Raw genomic sequence first — 26,401 nt, forward strand, 5'->3', positions numbered from 1 at the left:
TTAAGATGCAGTTGTAACACAGTGCACTCTGCAGTGTGAAGTGTGGTCAGCAGGCACCTCTCATCTTCAGTGGATACCAAAACGACCAGCATCTGGCAGATGATTTCTCAGCGCCCTTATGCAGCCGGTTGAGAAAGGCCTACGGATTTCGGGGTGAATAACCGGTACTTTGAGCCGAGGTCTGTGCGGAACCATGTCAGCACCTCACCGCAAAGTCCTGCTGCCCGTCCTGCGGGCTGGCGACCTCCGCCCGCTCCGCTCCCGTGTGTTTAAACGCTGTAGCTCGGGCAGGGGGCGAAGAGAGCCGGGGAAACCGCTGAGGAGCGGGGTTTATGCGCTGCCCACCCACCTGCCACCACTGGGTGCCGCCATCCGCCGGCGGGCGCCGCTCCCCTCCGGCCCCGAGCTGCTGAGCGGAGCCCGGGGGCTGCTGGGAGCCGCCATTTTGTCGGCGTGCGCTGGGTACCGGGCGCTTGCTGCAGCCGGGGCGGGCGAGGAGGGGCCGGGGCTCGGTGAGTCGGCGGCGGTACCCCCGCGGCGCCGGGGCGGGGGCGCTCGGTCCTCGGGTGGCCGGGGGGCTTGAGGGGTTAGTGGGGGCGGCTGCCGTGCCGGGGAGGCGTTGCCACGGGAACGGGCGCGCCCCCATCGCCCTGAGTACGGAGCCAAGCCGGGCCGGGAGCTCCCGTCCCTGGTGCCGCCGGCCTCCGCGCGGGCGCGGGGCTCCCTGCGGAGGTTCCGTGGTACAGTCGCAGCGGGTGCCTGGGGGGCATCGCCCTTGCAGTGGTGTTTGGTGGAAATTCAGTGTTAGCAGCGCCCGAGGGGACTGTACCCGAGGCTGTTCCCTTTGTGCAGGAAGCTCTGGGTTTATCAGAGTGCTCAGCCGCCGGGACCTTGTGGGCACGCGGAGCCTGCTGGCCCCGGGTTGTGTTTTCGCAGAAAGAAGGGAGCCCTTGTGTTAACAGAGCAGGGGCAGAGCAGCCTGTCACACCGCTGCCTGATCCTAGTACCTCTTGGGAGAGCCAGAATGAATGATAAGGTGAGACGTCCGCAAGTGACTTCCCTCTGGATAGAACAGAATACTGTGTTTTCTTCACATAACTAACTAAAATAAACATTTCTTATGCTAGCATACACTTTTCCAATCTTCATGGGTTCTTTTGAACTTTGTCTCTCCTTCCCTACTTTTTTTTTTTTAATACCCATTTCAAGAATGTTCTTTCTGCTTCTTGTAAATAAAAATGCAGCTTTATTAAAGGTCTCTGCAGTAAGAGTATTTGTTCTCTCAGGTCACTTTTTTCAGCTGTAATTCAAACCAGTTCAAGCAGTTCTCATTTGCCTAATAGTTATGTATTTATGCTGATATATTTCTTTTTAATATTTGGTGTACTTATGTTTCTGTACTATTGTCTATCTGAGGCTCGTATCTTCCTGATAGGAGCTGCATCATTGGGTGTAAGACCTAATTATGGTCTTGATAATTTCTGTACTTTTTAACTATATTGTTAGGCTGCACTTGCTAAAAGCTGCATTTGCTCTTGAAGCTGCTTTTAGATAATTTTGCAAATCCGCATTGATGAGGTTTTCATTGTTGCAATCTCACCTGATTTTTGTACTTCATACGGTTACATGAAGGTGTTATTTCTTAAGTGAACAACCAGAAACTATAAAATCTTACACTAAGCCAGTTTGGAATGAAAAGCAGACAACCAAAGGGAAAAAAAAATTGCAATTTTTTAAATCAAACAAAATGTTAAATCCTTTTTATCTAAAACCTTAACGAAGTCATGTAGGATATACATTAACTTAATGACTCTGTATAATGAAGTCACTGCATAACAGAGAAGACAAACTCAGTCTTCAAAAGGTGAGTTTTCATGTGGTGGATTTGTTAATTAAGTTCTTATTTGGATATTTTTCATTTTCTTAAGCCCTTTTGCTACCTTGCAGTTTTCTTTGGAGCCCTTTAAAGAACAGCTGACTTCTTCTGTCCTTAGAAAACTGGGCAGCTACTTGTTGGCCAAGAAGGGCAAGGAAATGAGTTAATGATGATCCTGTACCTCCTCTGACCTTGCCCTTTGTAACCAGCAGCAAAAGTGAAAGAATTCCGATGTGGGCGTGGGGTTTTCTTGGTTTCTTTTTGACTGCTCCAGCTGATATGAAGCAGACTTACATTTGTTATCAGAACAGTTAGAAAATGTGTGTTCATATCTAAGTTTCTGAATTACAAAGACGGATTTTGTTGCAGGCCTCTGTGTACCCATGATAGCAATTCTACACCTGAAGCAGTCCTGCCCGGGTGGGAGAGGCAGCTGCAGGGAGCTGAAGAGTTTCAGAAAATCCAGTTTATAGTCTGATGCAGAACTCTCTGAGGGAGAAGAGAAGGCTGGATCGCTGGATCTTTTTCTGCCTGCTTATAGGCTTTCTTCTTTTTGCTGTCCTCTAATTTTTATTTCCAGGATTTTGTTTTATCCTCTTTGCATCTTTTGGAGTTTCCCCAGTCTTAAAACCTTTGAACTTTCAACAAAAACATCTGAATTTCAGACTTTCCCTGACCTTTGATTCTCTCAATTTTAAAACATATTTTAGCTTGGATTTCTTGTCCAAAAGATGTAATTGTGAAATGCTTTATTTGAATCATAGCCTTCTTAAACTATGCTGAAGGTTATATAGAAAGGAAAATTTTTAACCTTTGTATTTCTAGCAGCAAGAATGTAAATATTGGAATTTGTTGTAGAGATTGGACATAGTACAGGTGCAACTAGTATCTGCTTTGATTAATATATTGCTAAACTTGGTTGATGATTGGGTACTAATTTCATACGGGGAAGCTATTGTAAATACCCTTTTCATTTTACTTTTTGTATCAGGAGTTAACAGTCTCTTGCAGCTTTTTATTTTGTCTAACAAGTGGTCTGTCCTGGAGAGTTCTAAGCCAAAATACTCCAAACGTGACTGTTGAAAGTCGGGCTCCGGAAGCAGATTTTTGAACCAGAGGGGGAGAAATACGTGGTTTTGCAGGAAGGTTGAAGGTATGTGAAGACTGAAGGAGACATCACAAAGCCTGAACTGGGTTGTCCTTCAGGACTAGGAATCCTTAGGACTAGTTGCTGATGATTCCGAACAGCCCAAACTATGCTACAGAATATTTATTATTGCCTTTTCTATCCTTGATTGGTTATCGAGTTGATACCAGCAATCAGAAGTTTGCCCCCTCCATGTGCTGCTGTGCTTTTGAGTGGGAGAGGAAGGGAGAGAAGCTCAGTTCATGGGATGAGTTTCTGCACAGCTAATTTTGGGAGCACTTCCTTTTATAGAAATGGGAATGGTAATACTGTACGAGTACAACTGAAAATTGTTACAAGAGAACTTCTGTGCCTCCTGTGTTAATTTTGGACTTGATGACTATCCAAAAATCTTCTTTACTAGAGAGCAGGTTCTATTTTAAAACTTGCTTGATGGGATCTTCCCGGAGTTGAGAAGCCATCCTCAGCGAGCGGCGTTACTTCTGGTACATAAAGCGTAAAATGAAGTGGCACGTATCTTGTAGTCCACAGTCCTTCCCCTTGTGTGTTATGAACAGTTTCTTGTTAAATACAATGGTAAGCTGAGTGTTTTCAACAGGTGCAATTTTCATACTTCACTTTTGGTATGGTATTAGAATGAATCCCCAAGTCGAATGAATCCGACTTTCCTAACAAACCTCACATGAAATACAGAGGATAATTCGAGAGAGATTCCAACTTACACGATGAGGGCTGTGTGAGTGTATGCACATGTGAATGTACGGCCCCGCATGCAATAATGGTGAAGCGTTCCCACTGGTGATGCCAAGAAGAACCATGTTGCTGTCAGTCCGTGAGCCTAAGCCTGAGCTGCCTGCCCTCCTGTGCTGTAGGAGGTCCCAGGCTCACTGCACTTCCCTCCTACTACACTTTCTTTCCTTACGATCTGGAAGATTCAGCAGGTTTGCTGTGGCATTCATCACTTTATTGTAGCTAAAGTCACATCTTAATATGTCTCCTTGATGAAAGCTGCTCTCTTTTTTCAGTCTTTTCCTTCAATTATGAGTTTAAATAATTTGTAGCGAAGCAGTAAAAGCTTGTGATGCTGCAACCTGGAGCACAGCTCACGCTCAAGAAGGGAGCTGCATCCATCCCAGGGCACTGCAGTTTTTGCTTAGCAGTTTATGCTCTTCCATATTTATTTAATGTATTTCCATTGACTGGATAATTTGGTTTCTTAACCAAAAGAGCAGTAGTTCAGCTTTCAGAGGTTACATTTCTGTAGTAGCACACTTCATAATCCCAGATTAATATTTTTTTTCTGTATTTAACTCTGCTGCTTTAAAGTTGACAAAAGCAGCTCGTCATTTCCAGTCTTAAGAAGGCTGGAACTGCACGGGGATGAAACTGCACAGCTTGCTTATTTGCTTCCTAAAGTTGCTCTGTTGTGGCTCAAGTATGTGTATCCTTTTCCTTGAGGACTCTTAGGGTAGCTTTGAAAAGGACTGCACCTTTTCTGACGCAACTTGGAGGCTGCTAATGGTCATTGGATTGATTTAGGGAAGATTCATTAAAAAAACAAGCCAGCCCCTGAAATTGTTGGTGTTGGTTTCATGGATTAAAGTATGTTTCAGTTTGTATCAAATACAACTGCCAAGCTCTTAGCTATTAAAGGGGAAGATTCTGGAAGTTTAGTTGCAATTTCCTGGTGTAGAACTTGTACTAAATTAAATTTCTATGAATAATACAGCAGTTAATGAGTTAAATGTTCTGAAATTAAAACAAAAACTTATATAAAATGTAGATTTGCTATCCCATCAATTTTACTTCCAAAGTGTATGTACAATGTAAAAAGTAATATTTTGGGGAAAAAAAAGTTTTTGTTTTCTCTGTGTAACAGTTTTGTCCTATTACAAAATCTGAAGTTGTTGTCACGTTGATTTGTGGAAGAAGCCTTTTATAAGAGGGGGAATGGTAAAATATTTAGGAAAAGGAAGTTGTCGGTAGGGTTTGTGGAAACAAGATAGAAAGACTAATAGACTAGTTTTCCAGTAGGGATAAAAAAAAAATCCAAAAATGCTGACTTTATTATTTCCCTGTAGTTTATCTGTAAAGAACACTTACAGAATATCATTAGGCTGAAATGGTACAATTCTAAGTGACCTTGTAATTAAAAATTGATAGCTGAATCATGTATAGACTTTGGTAGGATTTACAAGAGCCTTTCTTGAACAGTATTTCGTAATGTTCCTGCTTATGCCACGTATAAAATGTTCATCCAACTGGAACTGCCAGAGAAATTTGAGACTGCCAGGATTGCTTCTTCCTTTTTAATATTCCTTTGTTTTGCTGGGGGGTTATTTGGAGTTTTTTGCTCTTGGTGTTAGCGCTTCTCTACTTGTACCCATAGTCTCTCCGTCTCACTCTCGGTATGCTTGAGGTTTGGGTTTTGGTGGGAGGTTTTTTTCTGTGATTTTTTTTTTCCCTTCTCCTAACCTATCTTATTTTTAGGTACTGTCATCTGTAGGCCAGGCCCCATTTCAGGGGCAGCAAATGTCAGATCTAAATTTCTGCTTTGGATAGGTTTCCCAAACTAAAGATGCCAGCATCTCTCTTGCACTTTACCGTGTAGTAAGCACTAGTAAGGTGTGGCACGGCTAAAATAGTTATCTCCAGACCTTCATTCCTTCCTCTTCCTTGGTACAATCATTAACAGCTCTAGGTGGTTATGTTTGACTGATGCCTCTGTAGGACCTCATACTTAGGCTGCAACATGCCAGTATTTTCTACAGCGGCTGATATTTATTCTTTTCTTATACATAGAGCTAAAATTCTTCTCAAGATATTATTTTGCAAGTTGGCAGATGTGATTTTTTTTTTTTTCTGTGCCCTTGGCAGATACAAATTTGTCTCACTCATCTACTGAAAGCACTGCCATGAATCCACTCTTCTTGTTTATTGTACTGATCTGTACCCATGTGACTTCTTCATGAAGAAAAATACCTGGTGAAAATCCTTCTCAAAACGGTGTGCTTCTATTGGCCTGGTTATATTTATTTCTAAGATTGATGGAGAGCATAAAAATCCTTGTGACTGAAGTCCAGACTTAGGAGGATCTAATCGCCTCCTGTAACCTTGAGCGGCTGACTGACTTCATACGGTGTTAAACCTTGACAGGAAGCTAAGTAGGACCAGTTTGAAAAACAGACACAGTAAGCTGAGCTGATGCATTTACGTAGGATTTGGTGCCAGATCAAAGAGCGTAGTGTAGATATATGCCCTCTTTATTTAAAAACAAAAAAAACGACAACCTTCTCCAGGCAATATTTTTTTAATGGTTATTGATACTTAGATATAAATGTGCTGAGGTTTGTAAACACTTTTAAAATTTCTGTTGTTATTAGTCCTTGTAGGTATAAGTAAGTTAGTAGCATGTGTCTTCCTTGATCTAATTGCAGTTGAGCAGGCACAAAATGAAATTCAGTGAAGTGACACATGGACAGTCTGCGTGTCAGCTGGTACGGCGTGTCCTGTCTGGTATTTACTTGGTGCACCACTCTCACATTTCAGACTTCAGTCAACAATAAACACTAACATTGCTCTCATAGTGAGCGTGTCAAGTAGTAGGAGCTGGGTGTTGAATGTACCCTCTGGTCAGGAGCACCAGGCTGTGCAAGTGTATTTCTGACCTGAAGGTTACAGCCGTGCTTGCCATGTGGAAGGAGAGGACTTAAAAATAACTCCTTGTAATGTCAGTCTGTTGCAGGATTAAGGATGGAAGTCATGGCTGGTAAAACACAGTGAAAGAGAAAAGCAGGTTCTGTGCTTCCCTGAAGTATTGCAGTCCTGGGTGATATGGTGGTGTCGTATTGTTGCATAAAAACATACCTGTTCATGTTCTTAAACTTGAATTGAAAATCTTTGACTTGTGAAGCCCAAGTGTGCAGTTTTATATTTTGAATAAGGTAATATCTTCGTTTTAAACTTTTGTCTGCGTTTTTTCATCTGAAGCTTAATCAATGGACTGTATTAATTGGTACTCTAGCTTGAAAGTGGGAGGCGTGTTGTGACGAATACCTGCAGATATTAAACTTGGCTCAGCTACTTGAAGGCTTTCAGGCTAAAATAGGCTTTGTTTACTCACTGCACATGTAAGATACTTAATGCTTCAATAATAGTTTATATATATATATATAAATAAAATCTCCTGGGCTTTGTAAGTGAAAACTACGTTTAAAATTTCTGGACCTTCTACTTACAATTAATATGTGATAAATTAAATATGTGTCAAAAGGCTTAAATAACTTCCTCTCTGAACTTCAATCTACAGCTGGTATATGTTGTAGAGTTTTATGTATACATGCTAGTTGGCTGCTTGTTATTAATTCACGTTTCTCAGCCATAAACTGTTTGAAAACTTTTTTTCTTTTGTAGTTAATAATTTTGAGTTGTATGTAGCAAGTTATTGTTTATAATCATTGTTCCATGTAATATGTAAGGCAGCTGTTACAAGACCTGTGTAGAAATATTATTCTTAAGCAACAGCCTAGTTGTAACTTTACACTTCTTTTGTTAAAAAAGGTAAATAAATATTGAAGTACTCACAGCACTCTAGAAAACAGTGTTTGAAAGAATAAAGTCATTAATTTCAACGTTCTAAATAATGAATTCATTATATATACGTTTATTGGTTTTGCCCTAATGTTTATTTCCAGTCATTTTCCCTTGATTGTTATAACCTTCAGCACAGTACGTAGAGGGGTTTTTCTGCTTCAGATGGTGGTGTTACCAGCCTGGCAGGCATTGTCCTGTGATTTCCACGGCGGTAGAGGGTGGTGCAGAATTTGAGGTAGTTCTGTTTGTTTGGTTTTGCTTAGCATTCACAGTTAATTAAATGTAATCACAGCTGAAGTGGTAAAGCTGGAAAAGAACATCTCAGTTAAGTGAATATAATCTCCATCATAACATCTACTATTTCGGTTTAGTCTTTGATCTTCTTGCTCCCCTCTTTGCATGTATTTCCTTCTCAATTCCTTAAGTATAATTCAAACACACAGCTTTCCAGGAAGCACCAAGAGGATCAACAGAGTAAGTGAAATAAAACAAATAGAAGCCAATTTATATAATAGTTCAAAGCTCATGCTGTTATTTCTGCAAGGAGAGTCTGTCACATATGAGATGTACCACCTACGTGATGTTTTGAGTTCTGTAGCCCATATTTTTTAAAGGTGATAAGTTATTTCAGGAGAAGAGGAGAAAATGTACAATTGAACTTGATATGCTTATAAGCACCCTGAAAAAGAAATCTTCCTTAAAAGAACATAAATGTTTGCCAATTACTTGAAATCAAAATTTTCAGAACTTCCATCTTATTAAATGATTAAATTTATATATATAAAGAAAATGAGGTGTCTTTAATTTTCTGTTGGGGTTGAGGGCAGGGGGTTGAGGTTCATTGAAAGAGTCCAGAGATGGACTGCAGGACCCGGGCTCGCCCATGAAGCATAAGCATGAATCAGAGGGTACTGGAGAAGTCGGGCCTCACTCAAGATAGTGTTTGCTCTGATTGCTTTGGTAAAGTACCACATTTAGCTAATGAAAAATAATAACTTAGTGTGAGCAATGTATGCATGTTATAATGAAGTTCAAACCTAGTGCACGTTGATGTATTTTTTTTTTTATTTTTATCCATACATATGAATAATACTGCTATACTGGACTTTTATTTTTTTAAGAATGGAAAAATTTCAGATGAGTTGTGATAAAGCATCAATTCTTCAAGTTCTACCTGTTCAAGATCTGCTTCTTGAAGTGCTGCTTAAAACATGTTGGTAGTTTATGAGAAATGGAGGCATAGGAAATCGTGTCTCTTAACAATTTTTTACTTCCCACGTACTACTCATCATTGTAGTGTGAGGTCACCCATCTGACATAAGGAACAAAGAAGGAGGAACCAAGGGGGATCTTTGGTTCTCTAGTAAATTCTTCGGATGTCAGACTTGAGCCTCTGTCCGTCTCCTCCCCTTTTGCTGAAGGGAGGGCGAATGACAGAGGGTGGCTGAGCACATTGTGATTTGCCTCAGTTAGATTGTATCAACAGATCCAAAAACGTTGGAGAAGCTCTGTTCTGGTTTTAAAGTATATATACGAGGAGCGGCTGAGGGAGCTGGGATTGTTCAGCCTGGAGAAGAGGAGGCTCAGGGACGACCTTATCACTCTCTACAGTTACCTTAAAGGAGGCTGTAAAGAGGTGGGGGTTGGTCTGTTCTCCTACGTGCCTGGTGACAGGACGAGGGGGAATGGGCTAAAGTTGCGACAGGGGAGTTTTAGGTTGGATGTTAGGAAGTACTTCTTTACCGAAAGGGTTATTAAGCATTGGAATGGGCTGCCCAGGGAGGTGGTTGAGTCGCCATCCCTGGAGGTCTTTAAAAGACGTTTAGATGTAGAGCTTAGCGATATGGTTTAGTGGAGTACTTAGTGTTAGGTTGGAGGTTGGACTCGATGATCTTGAGGTCTCTTCCAACCTAGAAATCTGTGATACTGTGATACAATTTACTATGTAAAAATTTTTATAGGGTAAGAGTCGTGTTTTGTGTTTTTCATTGTTTCTGAGCTGGTTTCTATGTAAGTAAAGTAAAAAGAAAGATATGCTGCTATTCATACATTGAAAGCACGTGTATTTGTTTTTTCAAGATTGATTTTGAGAAGGAATCTCAGAAGGGTGTGAGTAAGCTTTGTTTGCTGCCTTCTGGGAAGTCTTGTAGGCATGAAGATAAGAAGAAGAGTGTGCAGCTCAGGCTATTTGGGTACTACAAATCGTTGTATGAACACAGTGTAGTAATAACGATGAGAGTCCCTTAAGGTCATTTGAGATCTTTACAGAAACAATCCTGGAAGATTTCAAAATAAGATTTTTAAAAGGAAATAAACATGAACCTTTAAACTTGTGATTATAAAAGCGGGTTTCTTTATTAGTAGTATGTATCATGACAGTTCTCATATTACTACATGTAATTACTGTTTTTTGCCCTTTGAAAATCCAAAGAAACATATAGGTCAGATTTCTAGGTCAGTCAATGCAATTTGTTCAGTAGCTACTTCTGAATTTGCTAAGCTAAAGCAGAGAAGTACAGTATGATTCAGTGTAACGTCAGGTGTTACTACACTAGTTACAAACTGCCTTACAGAAATAATTCGGGTCGGTGCTCAGAACTAGTCACGTCTCTGTGGCTGCACGAAGTGAGCATGCCGGCTCTCCAACGTCATGTTTTCTCACCCTGCTTAGTGGTTAATGAGCTTTGTCATTTCGGCAAGCAAGGCAGTGATCCTGCAATACACAGTAATTTTCCCCACCCATGTCAGAAATTTGAAAAAGGTTTTGCCTCTTCTTGCTAAATCTGGTATTATACAAACAGATATAATTGGAACATCTGCACTGACTGTACAGCAAGTATAGTCGGTGTTACTGCAGGTGTTGGGGAATGAGAACTGAGAACAAAGCTCTTGGGCAGATAAAGGCCTCCTGGTTTTTAGATGTTTTCAGCATTGTTTTAGTTCAAGTTTCTCTTTTTTTAAAATGTCTCAAGCAAATGCTTTTCTTTGAGCAAATGTAGCTCTCAAGAAGGGTGTTGCATTGAACTAAAGTCTTTGATGGCAGTAACTGCTGACAGTACAGAGGGTCTTCCTGGCAAATTTTACTAAGGACAGGTAATAACTGCTTGCCCGTTTCTGATTTGCTTTACATACCTTACTGGTGTAAAGCATGTTCTTGCCTAACACAAGGAGCAGAGAGCTGTGGAGGTACTGTGGGCAAGGGGCAGTCTGGACCTGCTGTGGGCTGGTCCCAGCTTATCCCAGGCAGCCCTGGAACTGATGGAAATAACGGGGAACCCTGGTGCTTTACGTCAGGCTGCAGAACAACGTTCAGACCAAGAAACGTAGCACCCTTTCCTAAACTTGGCTACCTGGGGCTGGATTCACCTGCCTGGGCATAGGCTGCTCCCTGCCAGTAGGGGCACAGGTACCCATAGGCGGCTGCCACCTGCAGGCAAGCCACGCTGGAGAAGGAACCCCTAATTTTGCAACACCAACTCATCCTATTGCTTTGTATTAATGAAGTCCTACCAGTAACGAGTTGGGTGGGTGCTTACTTGGAGTAGTTCCTCTCAAATGGAGGGAGTGGAGTGCACCAGGTGTGCAAGAGGAACTGGTTCAGGGACAGGACCACTTCCAGTGCGAATTGCCAGGGATGGACGCTAGCATGGCTTTTGCTCCTGTGCTCACATGTGAGCTCTCAGTGCTGTTTCAAATCACAGGTGGCTTTGTGGCCATTTGAGGAAGAGAAGTGTCCTTTGACCACTGAATGTGACTTGGTGTGTCCTGTGTTTATTTTTGTGGAACAGCTAAAAGAGGAATTGGCCTCAGAATTTGTGGTTGGTTTATTGCAAAGATTATTGGTAGGAAATTTTTGGAATGTTTAAAATAAATGTGGTATTATTTTATCCATAATATGTGTCATTTTTTGTTGTAGAGTAATGAGAGGTTTTTTTCCTCATGGAGTTCAATGGATGCTGCTAGCAAAGCGGTGTGTTTGGCAGTACAAATATTAGTACATCCTCTGAGAGAGGAACTAAAGCTGTGACTTGTTTCTTGGTCGTGCTGTAATTCCAGGAATAAAAATAAGCATAGATAGAAGGCACCTCTTGGCTTTGATGGCATGGCTGGTAGTAAATAAAGTTAAACATATCCTTAAGCATTTTTAGGATTAGCATCTAGCTTTGTAAAATTATATTTTTCCTAAATATTTTGCAGACTTCATATTGTGTAAGTTGAGGGACTACAACTCACCAAGTTTGCATCTGACTTGGACCGAAAAGGGTTGTTCTGTCTTGCTCTGCACCTGGCAGCACTTATTGTAATGAGGATAAAACCGCTTACATGACCTTGAAGATTTACCACTTCCGTGAGCTTAAGGGTCTTACAGAGGAAAACCAGCTAAATTAATGTACTACCTGAATTCTTCATTACAGTTGGTAGGTTTCGGAGTCCTCTACAGAGTAAGTGGTATCTTTCCCTGTGGAAGATGAAGTTGTTTGGCAGTGCGTACCAGGAAACTTCTAACGTGGAATGCTTACATGGAATGCCTCCCTGTACTCGTGTAATGCTTACCTGTACTCTTAACTTCTTTGTCTCGCTGGGGAATGTACTTGTGTCCTCTGGAGTGTGGTTGGGCTGGGTGGTTTCTTTCTCAAGTCCTTGTCATCTGTTCTTAAGGTCTACCGAGTTCTGCGAACTAGGCCTTCGGTGTGGCGGGTCGCGTGCTCTCTGTAACCTCAGAATAGTATTTTCTCTCATCCCCCTACTGCTTTGTTGATCCCCTATGCAATCACTTTGGCATGAGTAAGCTTGAACAAGCCTCTTCCATCTACCCCACCTTTTCTTTTGTGCTTCTCCCTGAGCAGGATTGACCAGTCAAGCACATGCTGAAGCGTCTCTGTCTAAAGGATTTACATCCTGTCAAAATTTGATAGATATTTTGTTCTGTTACGTGGCTTTCACAGTGAAAGTCATTATTATTTGAAGTAATAGTTCTCAAACAGAATGTAATTTTCTATATATTGGCTTTGTCTTGCTGCTCGTGGTATCTTTTCCCTTTCCTGGTCACCAGTTTTCATGATGCTGAACTTTAAGGACTTCATCGCCTTGCCAAAATGGGTATCAGCTTGCCCAACACACATGAGCTCAAATATTCCCGGCAGAATAGAAAAGGGCAGCACAGATGACCTGGCTGTTAGATACATCTTGTATCTTTTTACCTACAAGATAATGTCATGAACTTAGCTATGTTATTGCTATGAATGGTGTAGTTAATTAAGAACCATGGAAAATGTATGCTTTTTTTGTATGTGAGCTGTGTACATTAGTGCAAGCTCTTAGCCTTGAGGCTCAGACAGAAGAGGCTTTTTTGCCCACAAGCCTAAAGATCCCAAATCCAGAAGGTTTTATGTAATTTTTGCCTCATGATTTACACTTTTTGAGTTCTTTATATAAGCAGTACTGCTTCTAATTGCCATATATACGGTTTTGAAGAGCAATATATCAGAAATAAGTGGAATTTCCTTCCATTCAATGAAACATCTTTTCAGAATAATAAATGCAGTCTAGTTCTGTTTTCCAAGCACTGCTGACGAACTGATTGAGATTGACCATGAAAATAAGAACATACCTGTGCTCCATAGCCAGCACTATGAGTGCTAAATTCTTGCCTGATGGCCTGCCTTGTAAAGCTGCAGATGGGAAATAGGATATATTACAGGACTCTTATGTAGAGAATGGCACTTGGTTAAATAAATACATTTTGTTCTTCCATTTCTTTTTGCTAATCGCTGAATTACTGCCTTGTGCTATGAAGTTTGTTTGAGCACTCTTGTAGTAATTCAATTTACCGCTTAGCGAAGGAGTAAGCTTGAGATGTCTGTCAACAGTAGCCTGTGTTTTACATGAGGTTTTCTAAATCATATCACTGCACTTGTTAGGAGAAGGGATGAATTTTTACTGTACTCCTACTTAATCTGTCTTGGGATGAAGGTTGTGATTGCTTGGGCTTTGTACACCGAGTTGCTTTATCTCATCCTTATGGCAGAAGGGGCTCGTCTGAGCGCTTTTAGCAGCCACCTGGTACAGAGGGGCCCAGGGTGCTCGCCCAGGAAAAGCATTGGCAGAGGTAGGAGTGGGACCGGTGGTAGAGAGAGAGGCTGGTTCCCTTGGGGAGGGCAGGGAAGGCAAAAGCTGAGGTGGTGGCAGAAATACAGGAACCTCTTGTGCTTCTGCTGGCCAGGCACGAAAAGAAGCAGTGTGCTGGGCACAGCACTAACCCTGTGTAGGGCAAGAAACTGAGCTGAAAGGCGAGCACAGCATCTTAATAAATGGACAGTGAAACATCTGAATTAATTTACTCAGATATTTTGCTAAAATGAAAACTGAGAAGTATGTCTTGAAAACATAAACACAAGTCCGAAGGCTATTATTTTTTCTTTCTGATGATGGATTTTGCCAATCTGTAATGGACAGGTGGTTGTGGCATTAGTACAGGGGAAACAAAGATAGTTGTGCTACAAAACTGGACTGTAAAATCTTGCACATGTAAATCAAAGCCAGACTACATCACATTCAGTAACTTCATATTTTGGGTTTGGAAGTTTTTTGGCAGAGTTTTTGCCCAGAGCTTTTGTTAAATACTTAATTTCATTCTTGAATTCTTTTTTCTTTAAAAAAGAACATTGTTTTAAATTTATAAATGCATAAACTTGTATACATTCCAGACAAGTTTTTATTGGTCAGGTTTTATGATTTTTTTTCCTGTAAAACGTGATCTCCCAGGCTTTATTTTATTTTTGGTTTAGCAGGCAAGGGTGAGATGGAAGGAACAGGAGGAGGCATTCTTTGTATATTTAAAAGATAGCTAGTTTAATTTAGCCTCTTTCCAGGCTTGCAAATGTGTACCATGGTTTCTTCTGTCTGAAATTAACATCTATGTGCTTCATTTAGGAAATCTGAAAGAAGAGCCCTGCACATGAAGAGATGACGTGTAACCCAGGTAACTTTGAGCCTCGTGCCACTCCAGGCACTGACTGTGACCAGGACTGGGCCCAAGAACACCACCGACTAGGAAGCTTTGTTGAATTTCCACTTGATTGTCCGGTTTCAGCATCAGCTCTGGCACAAGCTGGCTTTGTTTATACCGGCGAAGGCGATAAAGTGAAGTGCTTCAGTTGCCACGCGACTATCAAAGGATGGCAGCCTGGGGATTCTGCAGTTGAGAGACACAAAAACCTTTCCCCAAACTGCAAATTTATTACCGAGTCTACTTTTTTGGAGAATGATCTGCGTCCTCTTGCCCAGAGCTACCAGCATAGAGCTGAAAATGGCAGCAGCAATTCGGCGTTCTCGCCTGCTCTGGATGACTCGCCTGAACTGGAGGCAGACTACCTGTTGAGAACTAGGCAGGTTGTGGATATGTCAGATATTTTGTATCCTAAAAACCCTGCTATGTGCAGTGAAGAAGCAAGGTTAAAGTCTTTTCACAACTGGCCCTCCTATGGTCTGTTGACGCCAAAGGAATTGGCTAGTGCTGGACTCTATTACACGGGTGTTGGTGACCAAGTGGCATGTTTTTGTTGCGGTGGAAAACTGAAAAACTGGGAACCTAGTGACAGAGCGTGGTCAGAACACAAGAGGCACTATCCCAGATGCTTTTTCGTCCTGGGCCGGGATGTTGGAAATGTTCCAAGTGAATCTGTGCCTGCCGAGCTTGGAAGAAATGGTCTAAATGATGAACAGCATCCGAGGAATCCGTCCATGGCAGAATATGAAAGACGGATACAAACCTTTTTAAATTGGATATACCCTGTTAACAAGGAACAACTTGCTGGAGCTGGGTTCTATAGCATAGGTAAGACGGACCTTAAAATGGCTAGTATCTCTTACAAATACATTTTAATTGAAAAAGTACTTTATCATGAAAAAATAAGCATTTTGTTATTCTAATATAGAATGATTTGCCAGAATTTTAGTTGAGTTGAAATTCATTCCACTCTGCTCTGTAAACTAATTTTTGTAGTTCTTATATAAAATATCCGTAACATCAAGGGTTTTTTTGTTTGTTTTTTTAGCAAAATATAAACTTATCATAACTTTATTTTTCTAGCAGTAAAATGTCAAAATGAATTTTCCTTGCTGGCTAAAACTTTGTTAATCTATCTTTCACAATGACAATTATTGAAGTTAATATTTTTTAAAAAAAAATATGAAGTGCTGTCTTTCAGGTAGTGACCTCAGGTTTAACGAGCAGGCTTGTGGCTCATACACAAGCCTATGAACAAGGCAATCCAGGTTATCTGCCATTTTAATTAGGTAATGAGTTCCCATTATCATAGCATCTGGACACCCAAAACAAGCCAATGCCATTATGACCTACAGTAAAAGCTTTTTGAAGACAATGACTCTACTGGCAGAGTTTTTACTCTTAGAAATGTAGTGTGTAACTTGGATAAGGCTCTGATATCTTTGTGCATTGGTTTCCCAAGCTGGAGAAGGCAAATAATTCCTTATTAGATTGAATTGCACAGTGCAGATAAAGCTCTCTGAAATTCTTCACTGAGAGATGCTGTGCAAAGTATGGCTATTATTAGGTCACAAAGAAAAGGGGGATTATCCAGGATAACTTCTTCGTCTGATCTTAATTGGCTTCTATCTTGGTAGCTCCCGGGAGAGCTGTTTAATCTGATACCATTTGTTTTACTTGTGGCCATAAATGAAACTGTTGATATATTCTTATATGGGTGATACATGGGCAATATTTGTACCCATTAGAATTGTTTTATTAATTTCATCTTGAATTCCTAAGTATAACTAGCTTACCACAGCCAAGATAAATATGTACTGCGGAGGTATGCTAAAAGGGCAGTTTGGCAGACCAGAGAGCTTTTAAAGTGACTTCCGTGGAAACTGTTTCTGGGGGGCTGAGAAGGGTTTAATGCTGCAGAAAACAAGTATCCCTACTTTCTCTCATTTCAATCACCACACTAACTAAGCAGTTTCTGTTGCAGTCTTTAATTGTAGCAGGCCCAATGCTAGAACTGAGAGATGCAATTTCTTTTAACACCTGAGCCAGTTATGCTACAGCTGCGTAGAGTCCATTAATTTTAATGGTGAAGTGGAGGAGCAAAAAGGCACATAAGCATCCTTTTGAATTAAGTTTCTATTAATAATTTTCACTCTTGCTTGCTTAGCTGTGACTTAAATAGAAAACAGATCTCTGGTCATGAGGACAGATAAAGTTGTGTCAATTACTTTCCAAATAAATTCTTTGTGGTAGTCATGTAATGGTGTGCTTATCAGTGGAATGTGCTATCTGATAATAGATTATTTTTAGCATTTGCTTTTTATCTGTATAATTACATGCTAAAACGGAATTCAGAAACATTTTATATGACTCATGTTTTGTATTTTTTTAAGCTCAAGTTTTTTCCTGAATGTTTGTTTCAGATCATATTTACTATGTCTTCCTTTAAATTTGATTTTTTTTTTCCAGTTGCAATTGCTAATCAGTATTACAAATACTTTTTTCTTTGTTTCTGTTTTTACTTCCTTAATAACATAGAGTTTTATTTGAGAACTCACATACTTTTTTTGTAAGCCTAATACTGACTTTATCCTCATGTGTTTCCTAAGGTAACGGTGATCATGTTGTGTGCTTCCACTGTGGTGGAGGATTGCAAGAATGGAAGGAAAATGAAGACCCATGGGATCAACATGCCAAATGGTTTCCCGGGTAAGTTATATTTTGCTGTTTTCTTGTGGCATCCCTAAGTCTTATTTATAGTATATTATGTCTTTATGACAGAGCATATGAATAAAATTTTCAGAAATTTGGCTATGGCTTGACGTATTTATGAAAGTAGTTTCATTTTCTAGTTGCTTTCCTCCTCTTCCTTCATTTCTGTCATGTAGGCACCAACGTATTGTTATCTTCCATGTTTTATACTTTGTGGTCCTCATTTTTGTTATTCCATATGTTTTATCTTCTATAATCTTGCTGTTATGTGTATAATGATCCAGATATACTTAATGTTGTATTGCAGGCCTCAGAAGAGGATATTAACACAATGTCGTCTTTGAGAGGTAGAACGAACTTATTCTAAAGTGGGTGGGGAAAGAACTAAATCTCAAGAGGTTGAGGGCACAGCTAAGTCATTAGAAGTGATCAGACTGAAAGTCTGTCATGAAATTTTACTTTCTGAAACTCTAAGTCAGTATTATATGTACGTCAGCTTGATTGTAGGGATTATTAAAGGGAAGACTTGTGTCTGGAGTTACTGACATCTCAGCTAGCATAATTGTGAAGTTTTGTGAATACATATCTGATTATTTCCTCATTATCCAAGCAGTATATTCTAATTGTTATTTTAAGAGCTTGATACCTGCCAAAGTTTTTAATTTAAGTCAGGATACAAAATGGGTAGTTTACTCATGGTGCAAACAAACCTGAAGAAATCAGTTATGGTATTGAATTCAAAATAGACTTCTGCATAATTTTCAAGGATTGAGGATTCTAAACCTGTAAGTGTTTTTTAGAAGGTTGTCTATTTTCTAAAATCCCTTTTGAGGAAAGAAGGAATGACTCATTGTCTCTTACAGGTGGGTAAAAGCTGTCTAAGTACAAAGTGTAAGCTACTTGTATAAAAAGGTGAAAGATATCTATCTTTTGTGTGTTAGCTGCCAAACTCATCTTCTGCAGTGAAAGATCCTCTGGAAAGTTTAAGTTAAAGATCAGCTAATGCATAAACATTTTTTTCCAGTAGTGATACAAGCATCTCTTAAATATTAGTCTCTCCCAGTTGAAAGCATACAGTTCCTAGTTTTGGGCTTGCTGTAGTAAATGATTAAAAGATATTTTCTTGCTGCTACATTTCATTCCTCATATGGGTTTGTCTTTGTTTTAATTTTCTTTGTTGTGAAAATTGTTTCCTTAAATTATACCTAATCTGATTACCTCCTCTCAGATCATTAAAAGTTATATATGGAGTTTTTGTTTACACATCCACTTCAGTGGCAGTGTTTGAGTCTCACAACATGCTATGTATGTCCATGAACTGCTGAAGGTAAAGAACTACTTGGGAGAAGTTACAGCGTTCCCTACATCATCTTCTCATAAGTAAAAGCTGTGCCCAGTGGCTAGGACTGGTTGGAAGACACAAGGCACCTGCCTTACCAGGCAGGTTACGTGGGCTTTTCTTTGCTTACTAAAGACTAAAAGAAACAGCATTTTAATATAATGTTAGTTACTCATTGGAGTCCTAACTTTTATAAATTTGTGGTGTCAGATGGCCTGGCCAACAACTCTTTAGCTTTCTGTTTCACCAAAAACATGCAACAGTAAGTATTGCTGAAATGATTAAGATGTTTTTAGAAATGCTAAGGTGTTACTGATGTTGATTAAACATTTAGAGATTCAAGAAGCAAGCATTCTGTATGATGTAGGAATTCTGTTAAACCTTTCTAATGCCATATAATCAACTGTTGTTTGCTGCTTGTGTAGTTATATTAAAACTAAATATTTTTGTTTATAGATGCAGGTTCGTGAGAGAGGAAAAGGGACTAGAATTTATAAATAATGTTCACTTAGGAGGTGGATGTAGGGATTCAACAGTAAGTGCCTTGCTTATTAATCAAATACCATTTTGTTAAAATAAAAAACAATATTAACATAATTTTCTTATGGTTGCTCTTCTCATCTGTGTAATTTATAGTCTTCCTGCTGCTTCATTCATTAGCAAAAAGTGAAAAACATTGAGGTATATTTTGGGTTCTGTTATTTGGGGTTTATAGATCTCACAGTTCTTCCTAATTACGTTATGGATCAGAGCTAGGGTACCTTTTATGTGTTGTATATTTGATACTAAACAAATGCTATTTTTTGTAGCCTAGGAATCAATGGCTTACGAATAATTTCATTATTGAAGTGTAGTAGATATCTTTTTTTTCTTGTTAGTAGGGCATTGATAAATTGTATAGTTACCAAAAAGTAAATCTGATGTTATTTTAGAATTCTTTGGTAGACTAAGAACTATATAAATCTTATCATTGCAAAGAAGTGTTAAAATAAAAATTTAAAACAATATGAAAAGCATAACAAAATAAGGATCCCTTTGTCATTGTTGAGAACAGATTGAAGTTTTACTCAATAAAATAACCAAGATCAAATAGCTATTTGATGTCTTGTAACTATGTAGGTTTTCCTTTGTCAATTTCAGAAGTGTAATTTTGTCATCTTTATATTACTGTTTTTTAGATAGAAGCTGCTGAAGTGACAGTACTTCCTAAAGGTATCTATTAAAACAATCATTTTATAATTAGGTATAAAAATAATAAAAACTATTTTGGACTATCCATATTTTCAGGGATAGTAAAGGAAATGGTTAATTTCAACGTTGACTATTATATTTTTCAATAACAAATGACAGGCAAAATGTTGGGTGATATTCTTCCACTGCTCCATTGCTTCTAAGCAACTGCACAGTGAGGCTTATTTTCCCTGGCGGAATTTGAATCATGATAGGATAAATATTGTAAAGAAGAGGTAGTAAACCATGAGAGTACCGATAGGGTACAGTATTATTTTTGTATCTAGGAAGTATGCGTCAAGTATTTAATTAGTAGTGTTATGGGATAAATTCAAGAATACTGAAATGAAACAGTCGTTGCTTTTCAGTGAGGCAGGGAGAGTTCGACTGTTGAATGGCAAGGAATAGGAAGCTAAGAAAGCTTTAATAGCTTGTTACATTTTCGATTATTAGACATTCCTGCAATGTTTCTCACAAATATGAAGGAATAAAAACATAAGATAGTTAAAGGAATAGTAGGAAGACAGCATCATGACAGGGAATGATAGCTGTTGCTATTAAGAGTGTTTACACAAAACCTAGTTTAGAAATCTCTTAAATACTGCTATTTTATGAGAGGAAATTAAGAATTTTGCTCTTTGAATAATCTTGTGAAGTAAAGAAGAAATTAGTCTTTTACTAAAAGAGGAGTTGGAAATAAGTCATACTGCTAACAAACCTATTCAAACAGTAACATTGAAAAAGAGGAAGGAGGAGGTCCAATAGACTGAAGTCTGGTTTCCTACAGCTGTATTTTTTTATTTTTTTTTTTTTTTACTGTGGAGAGGCTTACTTCAGAAATAGGACAAAAATCATGCTTGTGTTTTGGTTTTGTAAATTCATATTTTTTGGTTTCTATCACTGTATATGATTTTTTTCTTCCCCAAACTGAATTACAATTAATGTAATGTTAACAAATACTTATGTGTTTATTGTGCCTTGGGATTTCTGATGAATTTCAGCTAACGTTCAGTTATGGAATTTGTGATATTAATTATACAAGACATTTGACTTTAGAAATTACATTGACGCTGTTGAAATAGTAGATTTGAATAGTAAACGTAGGAGTAATTTTCTTATAAGTAGATAAAGAGTCTAGGAAAGCTAGGGTTGAAGAACTCAAATCTGAAATTTCCAGTGTTTTTACAATTCCTAGAACTAGCAAAATTTCCTAGTTATTTTTTTTTGCTAAGTATTTGCAAAGATGTCTTAAACTATTGTGAATACTGTTCGAAACTCAGTCTCACTCTTGTTAATTTTTTTCTTGTTTTAGATGATCACTTACAGAATCATTTGGTACAAAATGCCGTACACATGGGTTTCAGTTTGTCCGAGATTAAGAGCATTATGCAAAAGAAATTGCAGATGTCTGGAGCAAGCTATACATCTGTTGAGGATCTGGTAGCAGACTTAATAAGTGCTCAAAAAGAAAATCTGAAGGAAGAAACACCAAATGAAAACCCACTTGAGCAAGGTGAACTTATTAAATTGTAAAACTTATGTGTGTATTTTCATATCAGCTCTTTAGCCTATGAAATAGATCCTATTATTATCTATCTATCCTCAGACCCAAGTCTTACTTAATTTAAAGATAGAGTATTATAGCTTAAAATTCAAGACAGTATTTTTGGACATAAAAAAGATGAACAAGGGGGTAATAAAGATATTTGAGGTTAGTAACGTTTAGAAATATCATCTACAAAATAAATTGAGTTGTATTAATACCACAAAGCTGTATAATATTGAAATAGTCTAGCGTCCTGCTGGGAAAATTGATACGTTAACTAAAAAGACAAAATTACTGTGACCAAAAAAAAAAAAAAGGCAAGGATAACTATAGGTGTGGAGACTCTAGTGGCAAACTGAAATAGACACAACAATGTTCTGTCAAATATTCGGTATACACAAAATTGAAATAAATACTCCACTGTTAAGACTTTCCAAATATAAAGTTAGCATTAGTACTAACAGCACTGGATAGAAGCATTTTCCTTCTTGGCAAGTAAGAAAAAGTGTACTTCTAGGTGGTGGTTTTTTTTCAATTATTTGTGTTCCAGCTATGCGGGGATGTGCAGGTCATGGTCGGAAAGCCGTTGTGGTACATTCCACAAATAGACCAGAAATGAGATTTCTGAGTCAAGAGACTTGTAGTTTAAAGACAAGCATATGGGTGAATTCATAGGGAGGGAAAAGACCATCTGGTTGGCATGTTAGGCAGGGATGTTATTAGCCCACTCTTTTTGATAAGATTTTTCATAGATATTATTTGGATAAAGAATTTGCAATGAAGATAGGCATAATTTTTTTTGTGACTGATTGTGGGGAATTTTTCCCAAGTGGTAGGGGCAGGCCTTTGAATTGGGCATTTTCAAAGTGGGCATTCTATAAAATCCAGAGCTAATGTACAATGGAAAATGGATTCATTCTAGATTACAATTCTTTAAGCTTTTGAAGTATAGGCATTTTTGTAAACAAAGATAGGGAAGGAAATTATATCCTCATTCTTCTAATTGAGGAAACTTGCTAAGAAAAGAAAATCCAAATTACTTAACCAGTATCAGTGAACCTTTCTTTCACATTCTTTATAGATTTTGAGAAAGCTATTCATGGGAAATTTTTGGAAAGAAAAGTTCCTAATTGGAATATGCATAGTCTAGATTCCATGTATATTTCAAACTTAAAATATAGCAAATATAGATACTTTCCCTGCATTGGCACTGGAGGTGGTGTGTGTGTGAAGGGAGGATTCCATGTTACAGTGTGGCTTCCTGTCATGTGTAAATTTATTTTTGCTTTTTAAAGGTGTGACCTTTAAATCATATGAAGAGAACCTTGTCCCTCTGTGAAGAGCGGAAAAATTAGATGTAGATGCTATTAAAGTATGTTAACTTTTTTTCTATGTGTTTATTTTCCTTAGATCTCAGTATGGAAGAGAAGTTAAGGCGCTTGCAGGAAGAAAAGCTTTGTAAAATCTGTATGGCTAAAAACATATCAGTAGTCCTCATTCCCTGTGGCCACCTAGTTGCTTGTAAGGAATGTGCTGAAGCAGTTAACGTATGTCCTTTGTGTTGTACAAATATTCTAAAAAGACAGAAAATTTTTATGTATTAGCGTACAGTACTGTAGATGCAACTGTTTCCTGCTTTATTTCTTTAAATGTGTATAATGTGCTAACAGACAGTTGGTTTTTCAGCAGTCTAGCACACCTATTTATGGAGCATCTCACTTTAGGGATAATGTAAACAATAAAGCTTTAATCAACACTCAGAAATAGGAGTTGACTGTCAGAAGCTGCTAATTTTTGTTTATAACACTCATGTTCAACTGCCTCTTCATTGCATTACTTACTTTTTTTTTGTTTTTACTGCAAAGTTGTAACCTCAGATAACTTCCTGTATTTTCAGATCTTCTATTTGAGTGTCCACACTTCTATTAATATAACAAATACGTGAGTTAAATATATATATTCTTTCATGAAATGGAATAGGAAAACTGAGTGTTTTGATGGAGCAGTAGTGATGCTGCATTTTCCCCCACTAACAAATCAGCCAAGTCATACTGAGTGAAAAGTATATATATATTTTTTTTTGCTATTTATTTGTAGTCTGTTTCTGCTAATTGTCATTTGCTCAGCTCTCATTTATCAGAAATAGAGCTGGTTAACTTCTTGCGGAATCAAGGATAAAAACAGTCTAATCAGAGGAAACAAATTGCTTTAGAATAGTTTTTATGTTGTTACTTTGAATTCAAATGTCTGAATTTATTTTCTGGGGGTTAAAATACTTTCTGATTTGTTAGATGCTACCATATATCTTATCCCCTACTAATCCAGTGTTACTGGTTTTAAAAAAATATCAGCTAAAATATCATGTCTGCTTATTTTATTCTTGTCACTTGCTCATCTAAAGAGTTAGATTCCCACAACATCAGTAAGAACAGGTTTGCTATACTGAATTGTCATTTTTTTTCTAGCTACAATTGCCTCTGAAGGATGTCTGTCTTCTTGTCATTCATGTTTACACTTCTAAGCTTCCGTAACCAGCCTTCAAATAATCATTAACAGGCTAAACAAACATATGCAACGCATAGAAAGAAATAGCTCTGAATATTTCTGATTTTCTTCTGTTTTCTTTCTTGATTGACAAGTTAGCAGCATCCTCACAATTAATGGACCCTTTTGAAACTACTTTAAAAATATCGTAATTGCTTCTGTATAGCTGTGACTAACAAAGGACAAATTTTAACTGATGTTAATCATGATGTTAATCAGAACATTCATTCTTAAGTTAATTTTATATGCTACTTACAAACATAAAAAAGTGCAATTAATCCCAGGATGTAATCATATGGCAGTATTTAGATTTTTCTGCTGACAAACTACGTGTATTTAAAATTTTTAAAAATTTTTGTAATTGATTTTTTTCTGTAAACTCCAATACTGAAAGGTAAATAAATCTTCTGTAAGTTCAGTTCATAGACCTAGCTTGGCAAAGCGTAAGGAACATAAAGCTTTATTTATGTGATCGTTCCTTTGCTTCATTTTGGTAGGACTCTCTAACTGAAGTTTATGCCAATACAGCTGTATGAAGAATCAGGCGTTTGATAAAAATTGGTGTATACTAATTTTTGAAATTCAGATATTATGTGTATCATCTCAGGTTTTAGCTTCTCGAAAACATAACGTGTGATTGAAAATATTGTCTTATTTCTGTAAGTATGGTTGTGACATAATTCAGAGACTGTAAACCAGCTGCTCAAAGATTTCACCTTATGTTTGGTACCGCTACTCTGTAAGTTTGTCTGTTCTGATAAACAGTTCCTGTCTCCCCATTTATTTTTTCTGTTTTAGCTGTATATAAGTGGCCTCAGTAAACTGCTGGTAGCCTTCTGTTTTTCTCAAAAATTCCTCTATACCAAGTTCATTCCTTACAAGAGAACTCAACAGAAATGAAGGAGATTTTACATACCTCAAGCCCTTCATTATGACAGTAGCTGTCTTACTGTAAAATTGCCCCATGTACACAAAGATGTTCAATGTTCTTTTTTCTCATATTTGTAATATTTAGCATTATCCTAACTCACTTTACTGCTGATACTTTAAGTACAGCTGGCTTACAGTCATTCCAATTATGTGACTTCCTTATTTTGTGGATGTACTAATATGTTCTGTGTACATAGAAATTTTATCTTGGAGTTGTACACACTGAGTAATATATTCAATTAATGATACTTTTTACAGAATATAGTTTTTTTAATATGATACAAGTTTTAAATCCAAGACACAGAAACATAATGTCTCTATTTTTTGTTAGATATTTGCTATGATTATATGAGATTTCACAGAACTGACATGTTGTTCTGGTGCAATTTTGTGAATATTTTAAATAAAGTGCAATCCAGTTGTTCCCGGAGTAGCATATTTGATTCTTACATGCAGAAGATGTCATAATAGAAGGTTGCTTTCTGCTGCATTTTTGGTTTGTAACTCAACTGTTCCTAATTAACATGTGTTAGTAAAGATGATATTTTGAGAGGAAATAATCCATGTTTTGTATGAGTTAAAAACTGTTGATTTTAAAAGAAGTTCAATTAGCTATTTTTTGTAATAAATTAGAATTTAATTCTTAGGAATATACGACTAGAACTTCGTAAAGAATTCGGCACTTGGATTCATATTCCTCTTCTGGGGAAAAAATAGATATGTCATTCTGGTAAGAAAGGTTTTATTTTTGCTGTGTGTCTTTTTAGAAGAGCTTAGCGTTTGAGAACTCATACATACAGGGCTTACTGAGACAAAGGTTGGCTGTTCTGGCAAGCTTGTTTATAGCTTCCATATTCACTTACAGGGAAGGTTTTTGTTAACTTTCATAGGAAACTAAAGAGAGGTAAGTGCATGTGAGCTGGTGTATCTTGCCTGAAGTAGCTTGTTTAGTTAATGTTGCAAACTATGTTAGGTTTGTTACCTAACCTTGACCTAAGTCACATGAGAGAGACTATCTGGATGAGTTGGATCTAGCTTACAGGCTGCAAAATTTGGCATGAAGACTAGCCAAAACCATACCTGGGAAAAAGATTGACCAAATGTTATTTAGAATCCTCATAAATTTTTATCATAATAAGGAGGTGAATTGGGATGTTAGTATGTAAACTGTTCAAGAAAAAAATAGAAATAAGGCACAATATCTTCAAAAGTGAAATGGATATTGCTTAATCTGTTTGCTTTCCTAGTAAATAATACAAAATGCTTGATATTAAATCTTAATACTAATTTTTAAAAGATATACTGTACCATTTCCTTTTTTAAATAAATATTATAAAAGATACAGTACTATAGCAATACTTCAAATTTTAATCATTTGGGAACATTAAAGGGTTAAGATCCTGTTAGCAAGATGACAAAACTGCTCTGTAGGTTTAGTTTTTTTATTAAAAAAATTATAATTAGTTCTATTCAGA

At 37.9% G+C, this 26,401-nt stretch overlaps 1 protein-coding gene across 4 annotated transcripts; it reads left to right on the plus strand.

The window, feature by feature from the left end:
• XIAP (X-linked inhibitor of apoptosis) lies at positions 1-25,356 on the plus strand. 4 transcript variants are annotated; one of them, XM_067005216.1, is made up of 8 exons: positions 519-1,036; positions 2,246-6,967; positions 14,550-15,453; positions 17,235-17,334; positions 19,133-19,211; positions 19,855-19,888; positions 21,219-21,419; positions 22,863-25,356. In XM_067005216.1, the coding sequence occupies exons 3-8, from the start codon at positions 14,583-14,585 to the stop codon at positions 23,054-23,056; spliced, it is 1,479 nt and encodes a 492-aa protein (XP_066861317.1). In that variant the 5' UTR covers positions 519-1,036; positions 2,246-6,967; positions 14,550-14,582; the 3' UTR covers positions 23,057-25,356. The 4 variants fall into 4 exon arrangements, with proteins under 4 accessions (XP_047926568.1, XP_066861317.1, XP_013040652.1 ...); XM_013185198.3 differs by having other exon boundaries at positions 2,246-3,029; XM_048070611.2 differs by lacking the exons at positions 519-1,036; positions 2,246-6,967 and adding an exon at positions 1-512.
• Positions 25,357-26,401: the final 1,045 nt, after the last annotated feature.

Source organism: Anser cygnoides, chromosome 13 (assembly GCF_040182565.1).
Source record: "Anser cygnoides isolate HZ-2024a breed goose chromosome 13, Taihu_goose_T2T_genome, whole genome shotgun sequence".
NCBI classification, from domain to species: Eukaryota; Metazoa; Chordata; class Aves; order Anseriformes; family Anatidae; genus Anser; species Anser cygnoides.

What these genes read in the sequence shown, in the direction of transcription:
- XIAP (XM_048070611.2), top strand. Translation starts at nt 14,583, where the DNA reads ATGACGTGTAACCCAGGTAACTTTGAGCCTCGTGCCACTCCAGGCACT. An exon ending in AGTGACAGTACTTCCTAAAG is followed by an intron (nt 19,889 to 21,218) that starts GTATCTATTAAA and finishes TTCTTGTTTTAG; the next exon opens with ATGATCACTTACAGAATCAT. An exon ending in TGAAAACCCACTTGAGCAAG is followed by an intron (nt 21,420 to 22,862) that starts GTGAACTTATTA and finishes TATTTTCCTTAG; the next exon opens with ATCTCAGTATGGAAGAGAAG.